Source organism: Orycteropus afer, unplaced genomic scaffold, assembly GCF_000298275.1.
Source record: "Orycteropus afer afer isolate SDZICR_OR568_19922 unplaced genomic scaffold, OryAfe1.0 scaffold00061, whole genome shotgun sequence".
Taxonomy (NCBI): Eukaryota; Metazoa; Chordata; class Mammalia; order Tubulidentata; family Orycteropodidae; genus Orycteropus; species Orycteropus afer.
The window spans coordinates 3,103,884-3,120,244 of NW_006921648.1; the positions used below are offsets into that span (position 1 = coordinate 3,103,884).

Sequence of the window (16,361 nt, forward strand, 5' to 3'; positions counted from 1 at the left end):
CTTTGAGCCCACCCACTACTGTCACTTTAGTCACTTCCAGGACAGAAGTCACCTGAAGACACTGAACACTCAACATTCCACTTGGGGCTGATGATGGGACCAAATCCCAGCTGGCTGAGAAGTCTGCACCAGAGAACTGGCCTGGGGAGGCGGTCCGAACCTCACCTGGGAACCCATGCTCTCTCCCCCTGGGTTCAGGTAGCCAAACAGGGAAGAGGTCCTGGGGATAGAAAGGCTCAAAACCCAGGTAGAGTCAGATCCAAGAGACTGCCCACTGCTGAAAGTCAACGCAAACTTCGGGCCGGGGACAAACCAGATTGTGTGTGTGAAGGAAACCAAAATGGGGTGAAGGGCACTCTGTGACTCCGATGTCACTGTTTTGTAGCTCACAAAGGAGGAAAGCATTTCAGCTACTGTGAGCTCACGAATTCCATACATTTTAAAACACAGCTGCTCTCTGTCCCTCTAAGAGCTGGCCCCAGAAAAGCAGCTGTTGCCCGACTCGCCTCCTGATTGAACCTGATTGAAGCGACAAGACAAGCACACTATAATTCACAGTTTCCACTCTCCTCCTCTGACCCGCGTTCCTTCCTCTATCCCGGCCTCAATTAACTCCCAAATCTCCAATGCCGAATCCTTGCCAGTGTGGCTCAAAGGGTTACTAAACCAGGACTTCTCAGACAGTTAGGACACAAGCTCATTCACCAATAGGAACTCGAGAATGGCTGCACACAAGCTAGTGTTTCTTATAGCGATTCTTTGGGGTTTCTCCACACCCTGTTTTGTCACAGTTGAGAGCACCTGGATTCTTCCCTAGCCCAAGGCTACCCAGGAGGCTGGGAAGCTCGTGGGTGATGGCCCGCTCGATCTTCTCCAGGAAGCAGCCTCCCATGTAGGAACACTGTTGGGAGAGCAGCTTAAAACTGGAAATGGGGTTGATGCCAAAGAAGTCCTTGTAGGCGTCACGGTTGGGAAGGTCAAATTTGCTGACATTGGTCTTTGCCAGGATGGTCTTAAAGATGTAGAATTTATCGGGATCTTCCACAATGTCCTTAAAAACCAGTTCTCCATCACTGAAAAAGGTCATTTTATCCTTGTAAGTCTGCAGATAGCGGTCAACCAAGAGGGCATGGATACGGACCCGGATAGCGTGCTGGCGAATGAAGGCGATCTTGTTCTCCAACCTGTTCTCAATCACCTGATTCAGGTCCTCCAGGAGGGAGATCTCTTCCTGGAGAAACAGCTCCCGGTGGGTGTCAGGCTTGTACTCCTGTGGCCAGAAGGAGCTGACGTAAACCCTTGGGGGCTCTGTGACATTGATGAGAGGGGCCAAGCTCCAGAAGAGAGCACCATAAACGCGCATCAGCATCTGGGTGGCCAGGTTGTCAGCCTTGTTGAGGATGATCCTGATCTGGGATTCCCGGCCCTTCAGCTGGCGGAAGAGCATCTCGAGCTCCAGACCCACGTCCAGCTTGGTTGGGTCAAAGACGACAAAGATGAGGTCGGCTCTGTCGATGAACCACTGGCACACGTCATTGAAGGGGTAACCTTTGGGGAACAGGAACAAGAGGGCAAGCTGAGTAGGAGTTCCTTAAAACCCCTCACACCTGTCAGGACCAAGCCCTTCTATGGGCTGAAACAGGTAAAGGCCCTGGGAATCTGCTGGGTTTCTAGAGACTTTTAAAGAATGACTTGCCTACCTCCTGCCCCTCCTCAACCTTCCACCAAGAATAGCCTGATCCTTGTTTTAAGCTACAGTGGGATCCAAGTCTCCAGGGAAGTGAAATGTTATTTTCTAAATGGAGATTTTTTCCTACTGTCTAGAAAGATCTGGAGCAATGGGAAAGATGTTGAAGGAAACTAGAAAAAGTAGAAAGAGAGGATGTATTATATAAGGTAAAGACACGGTGACCCGACTTCAAGACCTGGATTGGATGTGGGGCTTTGCCAGTGGCTAACTCCAAATTAAAGCTTTCCAAGCTACAGTTTTTAGCTACAAAATGACAATTATACCCAAGTTGATATAAAGACAACTACGTTGCTATAAATATGGAAAATCACCAACACACACAGTGCCTTTCACCTAGTAGGTGCTCCATATAATTTAATTCCCTTAATTTCTTACTAGTTTTTTGTATTTTCAAAACAAGACTCAGACTGGTCTCTTGAAAAGTTTTTTTTTTACAAAGCCAAGCTCCAGAAGCTTGGCCCCAGATTAATCAATCAATAATACATAAAATTATCTATGCATAACAGGAGTGCAACAAATGTTAATTGACTATTATAATTATTAGCGGTAATATCGTTACTAATAAATAACGAAACAGACTCTGGTTATAACCATAAAGTGAGTTCTACCACCTGGTCATGTATTCCTCCAAGGATTTATCTCTGTATACAGCCCTGTGTTATGGAAATACCTAGTTGCCTACACACCACGTCACAGCCCAGAACCCTGCCAGCTGAAGGCAAGCAGAGCTTTGGAGAACTTGATAAAGGTTTATGCTGAAGCAGGCCTGATAAAGCAGGAACTGGGCATAGGAAGAGTCCCGACTCAAATTAGCGAGAGGTCAAGTACACCTATATGGGGATAAGTCCAGGCCCTTGATCAATCACTCAGGACCGAATAAGCCTCCCAAAGACAATTTGGCCCCAGCTTGGACCCTTTGGAGCTATTTCCTGGGAATACCAGTGCTCCCCTTAGGAAAATAATTACTGTCTCCAAACCAAACCAGTCCTTGAGGAAGTAGGACAAGGTCATCTAAAACCTAAGTGGCAACACAGTGACAAGAAGGGGGTGGGAGGAAGGATGTATCTCTTGGTCTTAGAGACCACTGGCCACATTCTCCCCTCCTTACCATCACCTGCTTCAAAAATAGTCTTTTAAGGCAAAGCTCATGCTATTGGGGAGTGAGTGCAAAATTACCTCTTTCTTGCTGCTTGCGGTTCTCAATGATGCCTGGTGTGTCCACAAATGTGACCCGCTCCAGAAGTTTGTGGGGAACCTCGATGCCAATCAGCTTCTCCAAAAAATTCTGACCAAACTTCTCAAGGGGTGAGAAGGACCGGGCACTGTCGGCAGCCATGACAATGCCCTCAATGGTTTTGAGTTTGGGCCCGTGCAGGAGGACTGTGAACTCGGAGGTGGTGGGCTCAGCACCTGCACACGAAGAATAGCATCAGTGGGGAATACAAGGCTCTCCAGGAAAGAGATCCAAGGAGCTCAGAGCATGTGGGTGTGAGCTACTGCCGGGCATGCTTCGTCACAGAACTAGGATCTTGTGTTTGCTAAGGGACTGGTTCCTTACACATATTTTTCATTATTCTATTGAAGACTCACGTAAATATTTTAATTTTTCATAGTGCTTTCACATAGGACATGTGAATACCAACAATCACACAAGAAACCTCTCTAGTTCCAGGTCTGAGGGGTGTCTAAGGGCCATAGTCTTGGGGGTTTCTCCAGTCTCTATCAGTCTTAATAAGCCTGCTCTTTTTTGTGATTCTGGTTTTAGTCCGCATTTTCCTCCCACTCTTGCTCTGTTAACTTTCACTCAAATTATGATGAAAAATATATGGGTTTCCGAGGTGGTAAATCTGTACAGAAGTAGACTGCCCAGTCTTCCTTCCATGGAGTGGCCACTGGGCTTCAATCACCAACCTTCTGGTTAGCAGTCAAATGCCTTAGGCACTGTGTCACCAGAGCTCCTTTATATATGATAATAATAATAAAACCATAGAACAGAAGAAGAAACAAGAAAGAACCCCTGAACATTACCTGTATAGAGCTGGTAGCGAGTGTTTTCCAGCCCGAGGAGGTAGTTTATCATGGTTGATTTGCCGACACTCCACGGTCCCAGGAACAGCACCATGGGCTTGGATGTGATCTCCCCGTCTGAGGGCAACGGAATTAGAATGTAAGTGAACCAGGCACTCAGCCTGTGAGAAGACACTGGGCCGGATCTGCTCTGGGCTGGCCATGGGGTGTGGGGCGGTGGAGCACACTTGAATGTTGGCGTTGCCCACAGTGAGGTGAATCCAAACGCCCATGGTATGTGGCTGACATATGCCCTGGAGTTGGCTGGCCTTGTGTTTCTTACTCAGCATTCCCTTCCTCAGTGTTCCTGATGCTTAGACCCTAATAAATATACGTAACCTGGGGATATATGTATTTTTACCCACAGTGAAAGGAAAATCCTTTGACACTCCTGACTGGGGTGAGGCAAGACTCCTAACTCATTGGGAACAACTTCACAAAGTGAGAAGTTTATCTTCATGGAAGTTCTTCACAATTTCTCCAATAATTCTGTACTTTCTGACAAATTTCTGTATAAAATACAATCCAACTCACTTCATCCTAAACACAGTTTCTCTTCTGATGCCCAAAATGCCACAACTACATGGTGTTTGGATCTTTGGGATTAGTAAGTACTGGAATGTTTTAAAACAGAACAAGAATGTTTACAGCTACTCAGCTTCCTATGAGGAAGGAGTCATTAGTAGATGGCACTGTTTCCGTGATCATGTGAAATGAGAGCTGGAAACCATGGGAGGCCAATGAGGGCTCTTCATACATGGTTTTTAAGTGCAGAGTTTTACCACAAGATCCTCTTCAGGGCATCTGGTCTATTTTGAAAGAGAGGCTTAACAGGCAGGCTGGGCAGGCCTAACTCCTAAGTTAAGTTAAATGGCTGTGCAGCGAATGTGCAGTGTGCGGCCAGGGTGCGGTAGAAAGCACCATGGTAACAAGGGATCTGTAAGAAACTAGGACTAGCTGAGTTTATAGTGAATGGGCATTATGTTAGGAAAAGAAAATTCCCAAATCTAGTCATGCTCATTTTTAGCAGACTTACATATAAATCATAATCACTGCTGACAAAGTATATTAGGATCGTTTTTATTACCGTACATATTCCCACCCTCTTGTTTTATTCAAGCCGATTTCTACCTTGTTTTATGAGAGTGTTGGCTCATGATATTCTGCATTGATGGACAAAGCCATTTTTACATTTATTAAGTTACTGAGCTCAGGAAGGTCCATCCTCATGACTGACCCGGTGACAGAAGATAGCCAGGCATCTTACAAATAGCTTCTGAGTCAGACTTCTAATTTTGGAACAAACTAGATTTTGCTGCCTTTCCAGACAGGAAACCCAATTAAGAAAATAATTTATTTCAAGCAGTTAAAGTATACAGTAATTTAAAGTCCTCTGCTTACTTGGTTGAGCAACTTAATTGTTAAAATCTGCCTCCTTCAGAAAATGCAACACGGACAGCAATACAGCCAACTGTGGTCCAGTGGAACCACCTCCCCAGCACCAGGACCAAAGCAAGGTGTGGAGCCCTTTCAGCTGGTCTGCAGTGAAAGGTAACACCACTTCCTTCTCAGTCTCACTAACTTCAACCCCATATTTTGCCCATTAATATTTCTGCCTTTCTATAATGTGGATTTTAGCAAAGATAATCCCAAATGGTAACTGCTTTCAAAGCGACAACTGTATTGAAATTCTTGTGACTTGGGGAAACTTCCTACAGATGCTGACTTTAATTGCAAGAAATGACTATATACTAGTTTGAGAAGTGAGCTTGTCAAAAAAACAGTTCTGATATGGGACAAAACTGAAAAACTCAGTAATATTTGTAAACAAAACTGAGTGACAAGAGTTCTAGAACAAGTTAACAATCTTTTTGTTTCAATAAAATGACTGTTGGGGAGCACTGATCACTGTTTTGTATTTCAAAAGTGATGAGTCTGGACATCAGCTGGACAGTGCTGCCACTGTGTCTGCCTTTACCCATGCATTCTTAAATCACTGGTAATCTATACTCCACTAAAAACTTTTCCTTGGTGTAAGATTCAAAAAAAAGAAAGAAAGAAATGCAAGTGGACCAACAACGTTCTTACTTTAGGAGCGGCTCATTTGTCAGCCATCCACACGGTCCATCAGGCTGAGTGGGTAATTCTATGCCGGATCAGTGTGGAGCCATTGCTGCATGGCTGTGTGACCACCCAGGTCAACAACAACAAGACAGAAGATGTGATTTTGGCCTTGTATGGATCACTGTCACGTCTGCACCAGAAGGAGGGCCCAAGTGAATTCAACCAACACTGACTCAGAACTCACGACGGGCAAGGTGTCCAGGTTTAGAGCTGAATGAGACCAGTTAAAAGGGGAGGGGGGGCAAACTGCTATGTGGCGAGATGGAGATCCTGTTTTCTCAGGTACAGCTGACAGGGTGTGGAGGTGACGGGGTGTGGAGGTGACGGGGTGTGGAGGTGACGGGGTGTGGAGGTGACGGGTGTGGAGGTGACGGCGTGTGGAGGTGACGGCGTGTGGAGGTGACGGGGTGTGGAGGTGACGGGGTGTGGAAGAAGGCATTAGAACCTGACACAATCTGGACATCAGGCCCTGCCTGCCCTCAGCCTCTGCGGCTTTCCTCCCACCCCCCAACCCCCACCCCTTAGCTGTGTCCACTGAAATCCTGTTCTCTTGGAAATAGGTGATGGGGTGTGGAACAAGGCGCTAGAACCTGAAGCGGTCTGGATGTCAGGCCCTGCCTGCCCTCAGCCTCTGCAGCTCTCCTCCCTATTCCGCACCCCTTAGCTGTGTCCACTGAAATCCACACTGCAGGCTCAGCCCTACCCTGGGGCTCAGGGCCAGTCTCAAATGTTAGTCTCCACAGGCCATGATAGACCTGCCAGTATCCAAGACCAAATGCTAAATTGGCAATTCCTGGGCGCTGTACTCAGTGTAAGGAGCCCTGGTGGCACAATAGTGAAGCACTCAGCTGCTAATGAAAGGTCAGCAGTTGAACCCAGTGGACGCTCTGTGGAAGGAAGATGAGGCACTCTGCTCTGTAAAGATGACAGCCCTGGAAACCCTGTGGGGCACTTCCATTCTGTCTCCTAGGGATGCTGCGAGTCAGAATCTACTTGACAGCAATAGGTTTTGGGTTTAAGGTGAAGTTAAGTCCTAGAAGGCCAAGATGGTGTCTTACAAACAGTAGCACATACTGACAACGATCGCAGGCTTGGCCTCATCCCTTCCATCTGTAAATACAGTGAGATGCACACGGCTGTCTGGGTGTCAACTCTGTCTCGGGGGCAGGAAGGGAGAGACAGGAACCCCACTGTGGCCACAAAGATTCTACAGTCTCTCTCTGAAACAGGCCTGAGATGCTGAGGTAAACTCTGGCCTTCAGGCTCTCAAGGAGGACTTTTCTGGGTGCTGCTGTTTTAGCGCTCAACATTAGGGGGCACTGCTGGCCTAGGCAGCAGGCAACAGGTGAGACACTGGGGGGCAGCCTTGTGGAGGAGCTGCTCAAAAGCACTGACAGGAGACTCGGGACCCAAGAGGCTGAGAAGAGCCGGATCCAGAAAGTGTGAGCAGCCCCCTTCGGGCACCATGCCCTGGGCGCCCAGAGCCCCCTCACCTCTGCTGCCCTCAAGACCACAGTGTTGATGGAGGGCAAAACCACTTGGTCTTAGAGCCAGGAAAGGACAGTGTGGATGACAATGCAAACCAGCTGAGAGATTCTGTAACCTCACACAAATGCATACACATCCTTGATGAGACAGAAAAAGAGAACCTGCCTTTAGGCTTGCCAGAAACAGGATAGGGAGAAGTGAAAACAAGGTCTTCCACTGGAGACAAAGTAGAAAGGTAAGAGCCCTTAATTCCATCTGTGTGACCCTGGGCAACCCATGAGTTCTCCCAGCACCAGTGAATGTGCCTCTCTAGTAAATGAAATCACGTGTACCTTCTAAAACCCTACCTACCAGGAGTCCTGGTAGCACAACAGTGATGCACTCATTTGCTAACCAACAGGTTGGTGTTTTGAACCCACCCAGCAATTCCATGGAAGACCTAATGATCAGCCCCCGTAAGGATGACAGCCTAGGAAACCTGCTGGGACAGCTCCACTCTGTCCCAGGGCGTCACTGTGAGTCAGAAAAAACTGGATGGCACCCAACCACACCAACACATACAGTTTGAATAACATGATCCAGTTTTTGAAAAATGAAGAGATGAATGTGCTTATGTATGCCAAGAAAACGTCTGGGAAACAAGAAATGACGACAGTGGGCATCTGAGGGATGGAATCAAGAGAGGCATTTTTACGTTTCCTTTGTAAAGGCAGCCCTCAGAGGTACCGCGCATTCGGTTCCAGACTACCGTGATAAAGCTAACATCGCCACCAAGTGAGGCACACAACTTTTCTGGTCTCCCAGTGCGTATAAAAGTCATGTTAACACTCTCCTGTAGTCTATTAAGTGTGCAACAGCATTACAGAAAAATTTGAAATATTGTGAGAATTACCAAAATGGACACAGAGACACAAAGTGAGCACATGCTACTGGGAAAATGGTGCCAAAAGACACAATGCAGGGCGCCCACAAACCTTCCATCTGCAAAAAACTCAGTACCTGAGGACTGCAATAATATGAGGTCCGCCTGTACCATTCAGTACGACTGAATGTTCTTCTTCTCTATCTAATGTGTTCTTGTTTTGAAAACCAACTTTGAAAAGAATCCAGATGGAAGGCATGCAGGATGGGAAGACGGATGACGAGGAGGGGAAGAATCTAGGCCAGGCAGAGGAGTGAAGACTTGATGCCGTGAGTCAACAGGGAGCCCCTGTGGGGCTAGAGCGTGAGTGCACGTGGAAATCAAGTCTGAAGGACTGGAGCAGAACTGCTGAGGCAGGAAACTACCTATGGGAAAGCCCTAGAAGGAAAGGCCTGGTGATCTACTTATGAAAATCAGCCGGTGAAAACCCTGTGGGTCCTAACAGGTCCATCCGCAACCAATCGTGGGGACAGCACAGCACCAGGCAGCGTCTGTTGCACTGTGCATGGGGTACCATGAGCTGGGGCCAACTTGACGGCAGCTACAAACAGCCCCCCCCCCCCCAAAGAGGCTTCCGTTCCCGAGTGTCTGCCCCTGCCTGCTCAGGGCACATGGTGTGGAGGAGTGAACCGTGTGGTGGGTGGAAGGGCCTTGTCTGCCCAACAACCCCATTCATTTGCAGGCCCCATCCCCTAAGCCCACGGGGCTGTACCTGTGATCTCATGCTGCCGGAGCTCATTGTACTTGTAAGACTGCTCCAGGGGCTTGATGGAGGAATGGTAGATCTTTCGAAGCCGCTGCAGCACCGCTGGGGGCAGAGAAGAGTGAGGGGAGCGCGTAAGGCAGGGCAGCCTGCAGCCAGAGCCATGGGTGGCCTCGGCCTGGTGGCAGGAGGGCCTTTTGCAGCCCAGTGACTGTGAGGGGCACTGGTTCCCATCCCCAACTTCAGAAATTTTCCAACCTGCCCCTGTGCCCTGCAGAGCCTGCTGACCCTTCTGGTTTTCAGCCCCCTCTTCTCCCTCTCCACTGCAGCAGCGGGTCCTACCCCTCCCGGCCGGCTGCTCCCAGCGGGCAGGGGACTGACGCCCCATTCTGTGGCAGCTGAGAGTCCCTGTTTCCTTTCAACCCCCACCTTACTTGTGCTTGTCTTAGGCCTACAAGGCCCAGAGGCATGGCACCTAGCAGGCTCCCTACAGCAGCCTGTGCCCTCACCGTTACTGCACCTCTCACCCCAGGTGCTCCTGGGAGGGCTCAGGCACCCCAAGTGTCCTCCTGCAAAGAACACAGTTCCAGGGAGACGTGGAAGCCCAGCTCTGCAACCTGGCACAGGGCAAGGCTGGCACCTGCAGGGGTGAAGCTACGGGACAGAGAGGAGGGAGCGTGTGGCCCAGGGTCAGGCTCGCTGAACTCCACCCACTCAGCGACCTCCAGGTATGTGTCAGGAACACACTGCTGCCCTGCTCCAAGCTTTTAGCCAGCTCCTCAGTGACAGGAGACAACAGGCCCTGCTGCCATCTTGGGCCTCCTACGAGGAGGAAATAACATACTGGACATGAAAGGGCTTTGTCACCTACAGAAACCCAATGTGATGAAAGGGCTTTACAGCCAAACCCACAAACATGATGAATTATCGCCAACAGTCCTCTCCTGCCACCACATCACCCTCCGGTACCAAGAAGCCATCACCGCACGCCCCCCCCCGGCCCCCTTCATCACCCTCCTTACCTGAAAAGTCATCAGCCGGCTTGTCCTCATTCAGCATCAGAGTTTCCTCGATGTGGGAGCGGTCCCGCACCGGGGCTTCTTCACTCACATCCTCTGCCTCTTCTGGGGAGAGAAGCACAGCGTAGCGTCAGGTGAGAGCTGGCTCAGGCCTGGCTGGACTCTACAACCCTGTGAAGACGGGCGGGTGCAGAGCCTGGAGCAGATGCTCGCTGAAACTTTGCCAAGTGGAAGCGAACCAAGTTCTGTAGGACGGCATTGGAAAATCCATACTCAACATTTGTTAAGCTCCGTGATCCATTTTACTTACTCGACAAATATGTAGTGAGCACCTACTGAATGTCAATTTCCAAGCATCAATGCTGGGAATACAACAGAGCACAAAATAGCTCCTGCCCTTGAGTTTTACAGGTTATTGGGAAGAGAGGTAATAAGTAATTTTTAAAAATAGCTCATAATTACACTATTTACAATAGCCAAAACTTGGAAACAACCTAGATGTCCAACAACTGAGGAATGGATAACCAAACTTTGGTACATTCACACAATGGAATACTATGCAACGCTAAAGAATAATGTAGAATCTGCAAAACACCGCATAACGTGGATGAACTTGGAGGGCATTATGCTGAGCGAAATAAGTCAGTCACAAAAGGACAAATATTGTATTAGTCCGTTATTGTGAAAGTTAAGGAAAGGTTTATATATTGGAGGACATTTTCTTTGTTGGTTACCAGGGCTGGGAGGGAAGGGGAGGGAATGCTGTTAGATAGATAGAGATAAATATTGATTTGGGTGAAGAGAAGGGCAATGTGCCAAATGTGAGTGACCAATATGGCAGCATTGAGGATGAGAAAGACAGAGAGAGTTACATGGGCAGTACAAACAACAAATATGAACCCCTTTGTAAATACAATACTGAGTTGTTAATGAAAGCAAACATGGGTATAGGGACGGATAGATGGGTGAACAAGCTAAACAATTATGTATGTCTAAATGGAGAGTGTATCCAAGATCGTATACAGGGTTGGCAGACAATGGGCCTCTCGAAGAGTATGAAGGGATGGACACTGGGAGGAGGTAACTATGGGGAGGAAGTGGGAGGGGAGCTGCTGCACTGTAAATGTTGGTCAATGACATGAGACAAAGTATATGTGAACTGCTGTATGAAAAGTGAATTTACTCTGTAAATCTTCACCCAAATCCTAATAATAATAAAAAAAAAAAGCTCATAATTACAAACTGTGATGGTGGCTATGGAAAGAAATACTCAAGAAGCTATGAGGTTATTGAACATTTTGATCAAAGACTATAGAAAAATCCCAATCAAAAGGGGGGAAACGTAGAACAGAATCTCAAACTCTTATAGAATCCAGAATTTCTGCAGCCACTGAGGCTGGATGAAACCCCAAAAGTATTACCTAGAGATAATCTTTAAACTTTATCAACCATCCCCTGAAGTTTTCTTAAAACTAAACAGTAGTCTAGTTTAATTAAGAAAGAATGCCTGCCTTAAGTATGGTGCTCTTTTAAAGAACTAAACATGGGATCAGATTGAAAACAGCAACTTGAAAGATTAGATAAGAAACTAACAGTTGTAAGGTGGTGAGGGGAGGGGAAGGAACACCGGGGGAAAAAAAAAAATTAGCGGGCAGTGAGTTTATGTTAATGGGAGAAACAATTCAGGAAGGCAGGCAAAAATGGTTACACAACATAAAGAATGGATTCAGTATCACAGAATTGTGTGTTAGAAATTGTTGCATTGGTTGTGTGTTCTGTGTATAGTCCCAAAAACAAAAGCAAATTTGAAAAAAAAAAAAAAAAGCTAGGGCACATGAGAAGGGTGCCTACTGAGCCATAGCACAGGGAGCCAGAGCGACATTCCCTGAGGAAGCGATGTGCAAGCTGTGAAGGGACAGCAAAGACAGCTGGGAAAGCCCCTAGTCAGTAGTTAGCAACAAACAGGTAGGAGTCCTAGGCACTGGGCTCCAGTGAGGGGTGAGTGGGGGGAGCCCAGAGGTCAGTGGGGGCTATCTTGGTGCAACAAAAGCCAGGGAGAAGCACTATGGAGACAACTGACACTACTAAGCTAGCACTCTACCAGGACCCCACTGGTGAGGGGCCGAGGCCAGGAGGCCAGGGGTCTTGTCAGAGCCAACTGTTGCATCCGACCAGCAGGAGATGTCTGTGAGGCCTCCACCATCACAACTGTTGCTACCCAGGCTGACTGCACAAAGGGTCTGGGGAGACCCAGAGGGTGAGGGAAGAGCTCTACTGGTGAAGTAATCGGGCTGCTAACCACAAGGGCAGCTGTCTGAACCCACTAGCTGCTCTGTGGATGAGACAGAATCTTGATGGCAGTTGAGTTTTGAGTCAGAGGGTGAGGGGCTTAGGCCAGTGGGGCAAAGGGAGACCAGTTCCACTAGGGATGGGAAGGATCTTCAAGCTAGATTCTTTACCTGAAACAAACTCAGAACAGGGAGGTCAGAGGAGAGGCATTTACATACAGGTCCTCTCCCTGTATAGAGTGTGCAAGTGCCCAACAAGCAGTGGTGGTGTCACATGCTGTCGATTCCAACTCACAACGACCCTACAGGACAGGGTATAGAATTGCCTCTAGGTTTTCCTAGGCTGTAATCTTCATGGAAGGAGCTCTGGTGGTATAGTGGGTAAAGCACTTGGGTGCTAACCAAAAGGTCAGCAGTTCAAACCCACCAGCTGGTCCACAAAATAATGAGGAGGCCATCTGCTTCCATAAAGATTTACAGCCTTGGAAACCCAATGGGGGTCACTATGAGTTGGAATCAACTCAATGGCAGTGAGCTTGGTTTGGGTTTGAATCTTTACAGAAGACTGCCACGTCTTTCTCCCACAGAGTGGCTGGTGGGTTCAAACCACTGACCTTTCAGTTAGCAGGCCAGTGCTTAACCACTGCAACATAAATTACATTCCTGCAAGGAAGTGTAAGGGGGAGGCATCTTTCCAGGTGTTGTTGTTGTTGTTTTGTTGTTGTTTGCCGTCGAGTCCGCCCCCGACTCATAGCGACCCCTCCTTGGGTTTCCGAGGCAGTATCACTATGGAAGTAGGATTGCCCAACCTTCCTTCTGAGGTGATGGGTGCACCCTAATCCCTCTAGTAGCAAAGTCCAGCTTTTGGTCCAAGTCAGCACACTTGTCAGATGAGGCCATGAGGAGCCCTGACCATCCCAGAGGCCTGAGCAATCTCTACAATGCTGCCCAATAGCACTGGCCCTGACCTCCCTACCCATCCTGACCCCAGCCCTGAGAGGCAGCCGCTCCTGTACCCCAGAGGCATCTTTGGGCACTCGTGGTCACAGCCAGCCACCACAATGCTTACCACCCAGCTCCCAGTCCTCCACACCTGACATGGACAGTTAAAGGGTGATCAGTGTACTGGCCCACCAATGTGATCACCTGGAGGATCCTCACCCTGTCCCCACCATTCCCTGCACCTCGAGTCCCCCTGCCTGCAGTGGGCCCACCACTATTCCCATCCTTGAGGTTAAAACACTGGTGTGTTAAGAGTGCATTCGGGGCCCTGCAGGACTGACTGTCACTAAGTCCCTCCAAACTGGTGGTGGCTAATAAGTGGCCCAGAAAAAGCTCCGTGGGTCAGGTCCCCTGCACAGGGCCTGCACCTAACCTCCCACTCTGTCCCAGACCATCCCTCCACCCACAAGGATTCCTAGAAGATGCTGGGGCTACTCCTAAGGGACTCCTACCCCCGAGGAGCAAACGTGGGCGCCCCTACCAGGCTCCCCCTCTTCAGGGTCTTCTGCCTCCATGTCCTCTGGCCCTGTACTCAATTCCTCCGTGTCCGGCTGGGCCCCCTCCTCCCCGTGGATTGCACTTTCTGCTGCTTCCCGGGATCCCCCGGCTTCTTCGGAGCCTGAAGCCCCCACTTCTTCTGAACTAGCCCCACTGCCACTGTCCTCTTCAGACTCTTCGGATGCCATTCCTTCCTCCGCGGCTCCATCGCCGTCGCGACCCTCCTCTTCAGAAGAGGCCTCGTCAGCGCCCTGCACAAGCACCTCCTCAGAGCTCTGTGCTTTCGCGGACGTTTCGCCAGCCTCCTGGCTGGGGCTGGGCTCCTCCGGGTCCCCAGGCTCCGCCCTGGCCGCCGGGGCCGCATCAGCCTCAGATTCTCCATTCACCGACTCGACCTCCGGGACTCGGCCCGGCACTTCCGGCTCTCCGCCGAGCACTTCCGGCTCCCCCGCAGGCGCTGGGACGCCCTCGCCTTCCGTCCCCGAGGCGTGGCCTTCCCCCACCAGTCCGCTCCCAGAGGCCTGCTCAGCCTCCTCAGGGGCCTGACCTTCCGCCTCCCCGCTGAACGCGCCCGCCGTCGGGGGCCCGCTCGCCGCTGCCTCCTCTCGGGACCCGAGCTCTGCCCGCCCCTCTTCCAAGGACCCGTCTTCTTCCTCCCCGGGCCCAGCAGCGCCCCCGGGAGGAGCGGACTCCGAGGCCGAGGCATTGGGGAGGCTGGCCTGGGGCTCAGTGCCCGCGCCGGCGGCCGTGGGAGGGGTCCCTGGTGGGGTCTTCTCCGGGCTCTCCGCCTCACCGCCGTCTGGGATTTGAATGGGCAGGGTCTTCTCTGGAGGGACGGCATCTGCGTACAGCGCCCTCTCCTTCTCCTCTAGACTCGCGTCTCCAGTAGAGAACTGCTTCTCCAACAAATTGGCCACATCCTCCGTGCCCCCCGAGGCAGAGACTTGCAGTTCTAAACGATTAGAACATTACTGGTCAGTTCCAGTTCCACTGGGCTGGCACGCGCGTCGCTTCTCAAAAATGTCTACATGCATCTAGCTCCCATCTTCTGGCAGCGCGCTGTCGACCTGCCGAGCAGTTAACTCTCAAGCCCCTGGGTCTTCCTACCTACCCTGTGGGATACGCAGAGCACTGTTTTTACCGCCCGCCCCCCTCCACGTGGAAACCAAGGATCAGGGAGGGAGAGGACCGCTCGCCCACTGTCCTTCCCAAAGGGAGTCAGCACCTGGGCGGCAGGGGCTCTCCTGCCCCTGACCTTGACTCTCCCGCTAGGTCCTGGTGACTCTACAGGAATGGAAACTTAGGTCAGCCTTCAAGCCTTCCTCAGCCTTGTTAATGGGCACGTGCAGCCAGGCCTACCAAGAGATACTTCCAAGACAAATGCATATGCACACAGGCCACCCCACCTCAGTTCCTGGAGTCATTAACCAGCGGGCTTTTTATACCAGTATCAGCAAAGGAGTGAAAACAGGTGTTCGCAGGCGAGATAATCTTAGGTTACACGGCAAAGTACTTAAGGGATTACTTGTGGCTCTCAACCTTATTAAGTCACACATCCAGCCCTGTCCCCTTAAGGGCAGGCATTTGCTGGCCTCTCTACCTCAGATTAGAGTGGACATGAAGGAACCATATCCAAAAAGAGCAGGGCTTGGGCTTCCCAATGGCCTTAGCCAACCCCTTCCAAGGGGATCCCCTTCTAAGGGCTGATGGCTTTACTGGGAGGGCCGAGGGCACAGGAGGTGCAAAGCAGGAACGCAGTGGGGCCTGCTCTGTGTCAGAGATCCCTGGCAAGGGGCAAGTATCGCAGACTTGGAAAAGGGGCCAGGAGACCTCACTAAGGGGGCTGACATGACTCCTCCTGCCCTGGCCCACCCAGGCTGGGATCTGTCTAAGGAGGATGCCCACCATGGAAAACACTGCCAGGACCACAGGAGTCTGGCCCTAGGGCAGCTGAGATAACCATCCAGCTCTCCCTGCTGGCTCCAACCAGCCTAACACAGAGCATCTGCCCGGTTCCAAGGAAGAAGCATCCCACGTTCATGCTGGGCACACATGCCCCCACGGCTCTCTCAGGCCACAAGCTGGTACTCCTATCTCGGCCTCAAACAAAGAAAAGCCACACCTTGGTCCTGCCTTGCGGTACCCACCACCCTGATCCCTGAGAGCTGGGGCACCATCCAGGGATCAGGAACAAGCACTTTCTCATTGATGCTGACAGAGCCAAACTGCTCTCAAGTTTAGGATGAGAGAAGTGTGGGGCCTTTTTCTTAAGAGTAGCCCTGCAGTGGACAGGCTGAACTATTAGGTATGTCTATGCAGCAGGGAGTATACCCAAGACCATGTTCAGGGTTGAAAGACAATGGTTCTATAAGTATATTTGTATGTTCTATAAGAATTCCCAGGGGTTTGCAGAAAAATGAAACAAGATCTGTACCTCACACCACACACAAAAACGAACTCCAGATGGATCAAAGACTTAAATGTGCAACCTAGAACTATA

At 50.1% G+C, this 16,361-nt stretch overlaps 1 protein-coding gene across 1 annotated transcript in view; it reads right to left on the reverse strand.

Moving 5' to 3' along the window:
- Positions 1–736: 736 nt before the first annotated feature.
- The window catches only part of SRL (sarcalumenin), a 71,213-nt gene continuing 55,588 nt past the window's right edge, over positions 737–16,361 (reverse strand). Inside the window, exons 3-9 of the mRNA XM_042780796.1 lie at positions 13,845–14,813; positions 13,431–13,454; positions 10,077–10,205; positions 9,064–9,159; positions 3,779–3,895; positions 2,927–3,160; positions 737–1,548 (exon numbers count right to left, since the gene is read on the reverse strand). Coding sequence (XP_042636730.1) covers positions 737–1,548; positions 2,927–3,160; positions 3,779–3,895; positions 9,064–9,159; positions 10,077–10,205; positions 13,431–13,454; positions 13,845–14,813 — 2,381 coding nt within the window. The remainder of the gene's footprint in view (positions 1,549–2,926; positions 3,161–3,778; positions 3,896–9,063; positions 9,160–10,076; positions 10,206–13,430; positions 13,455–13,844; positions 14,814–16,361) is intronic.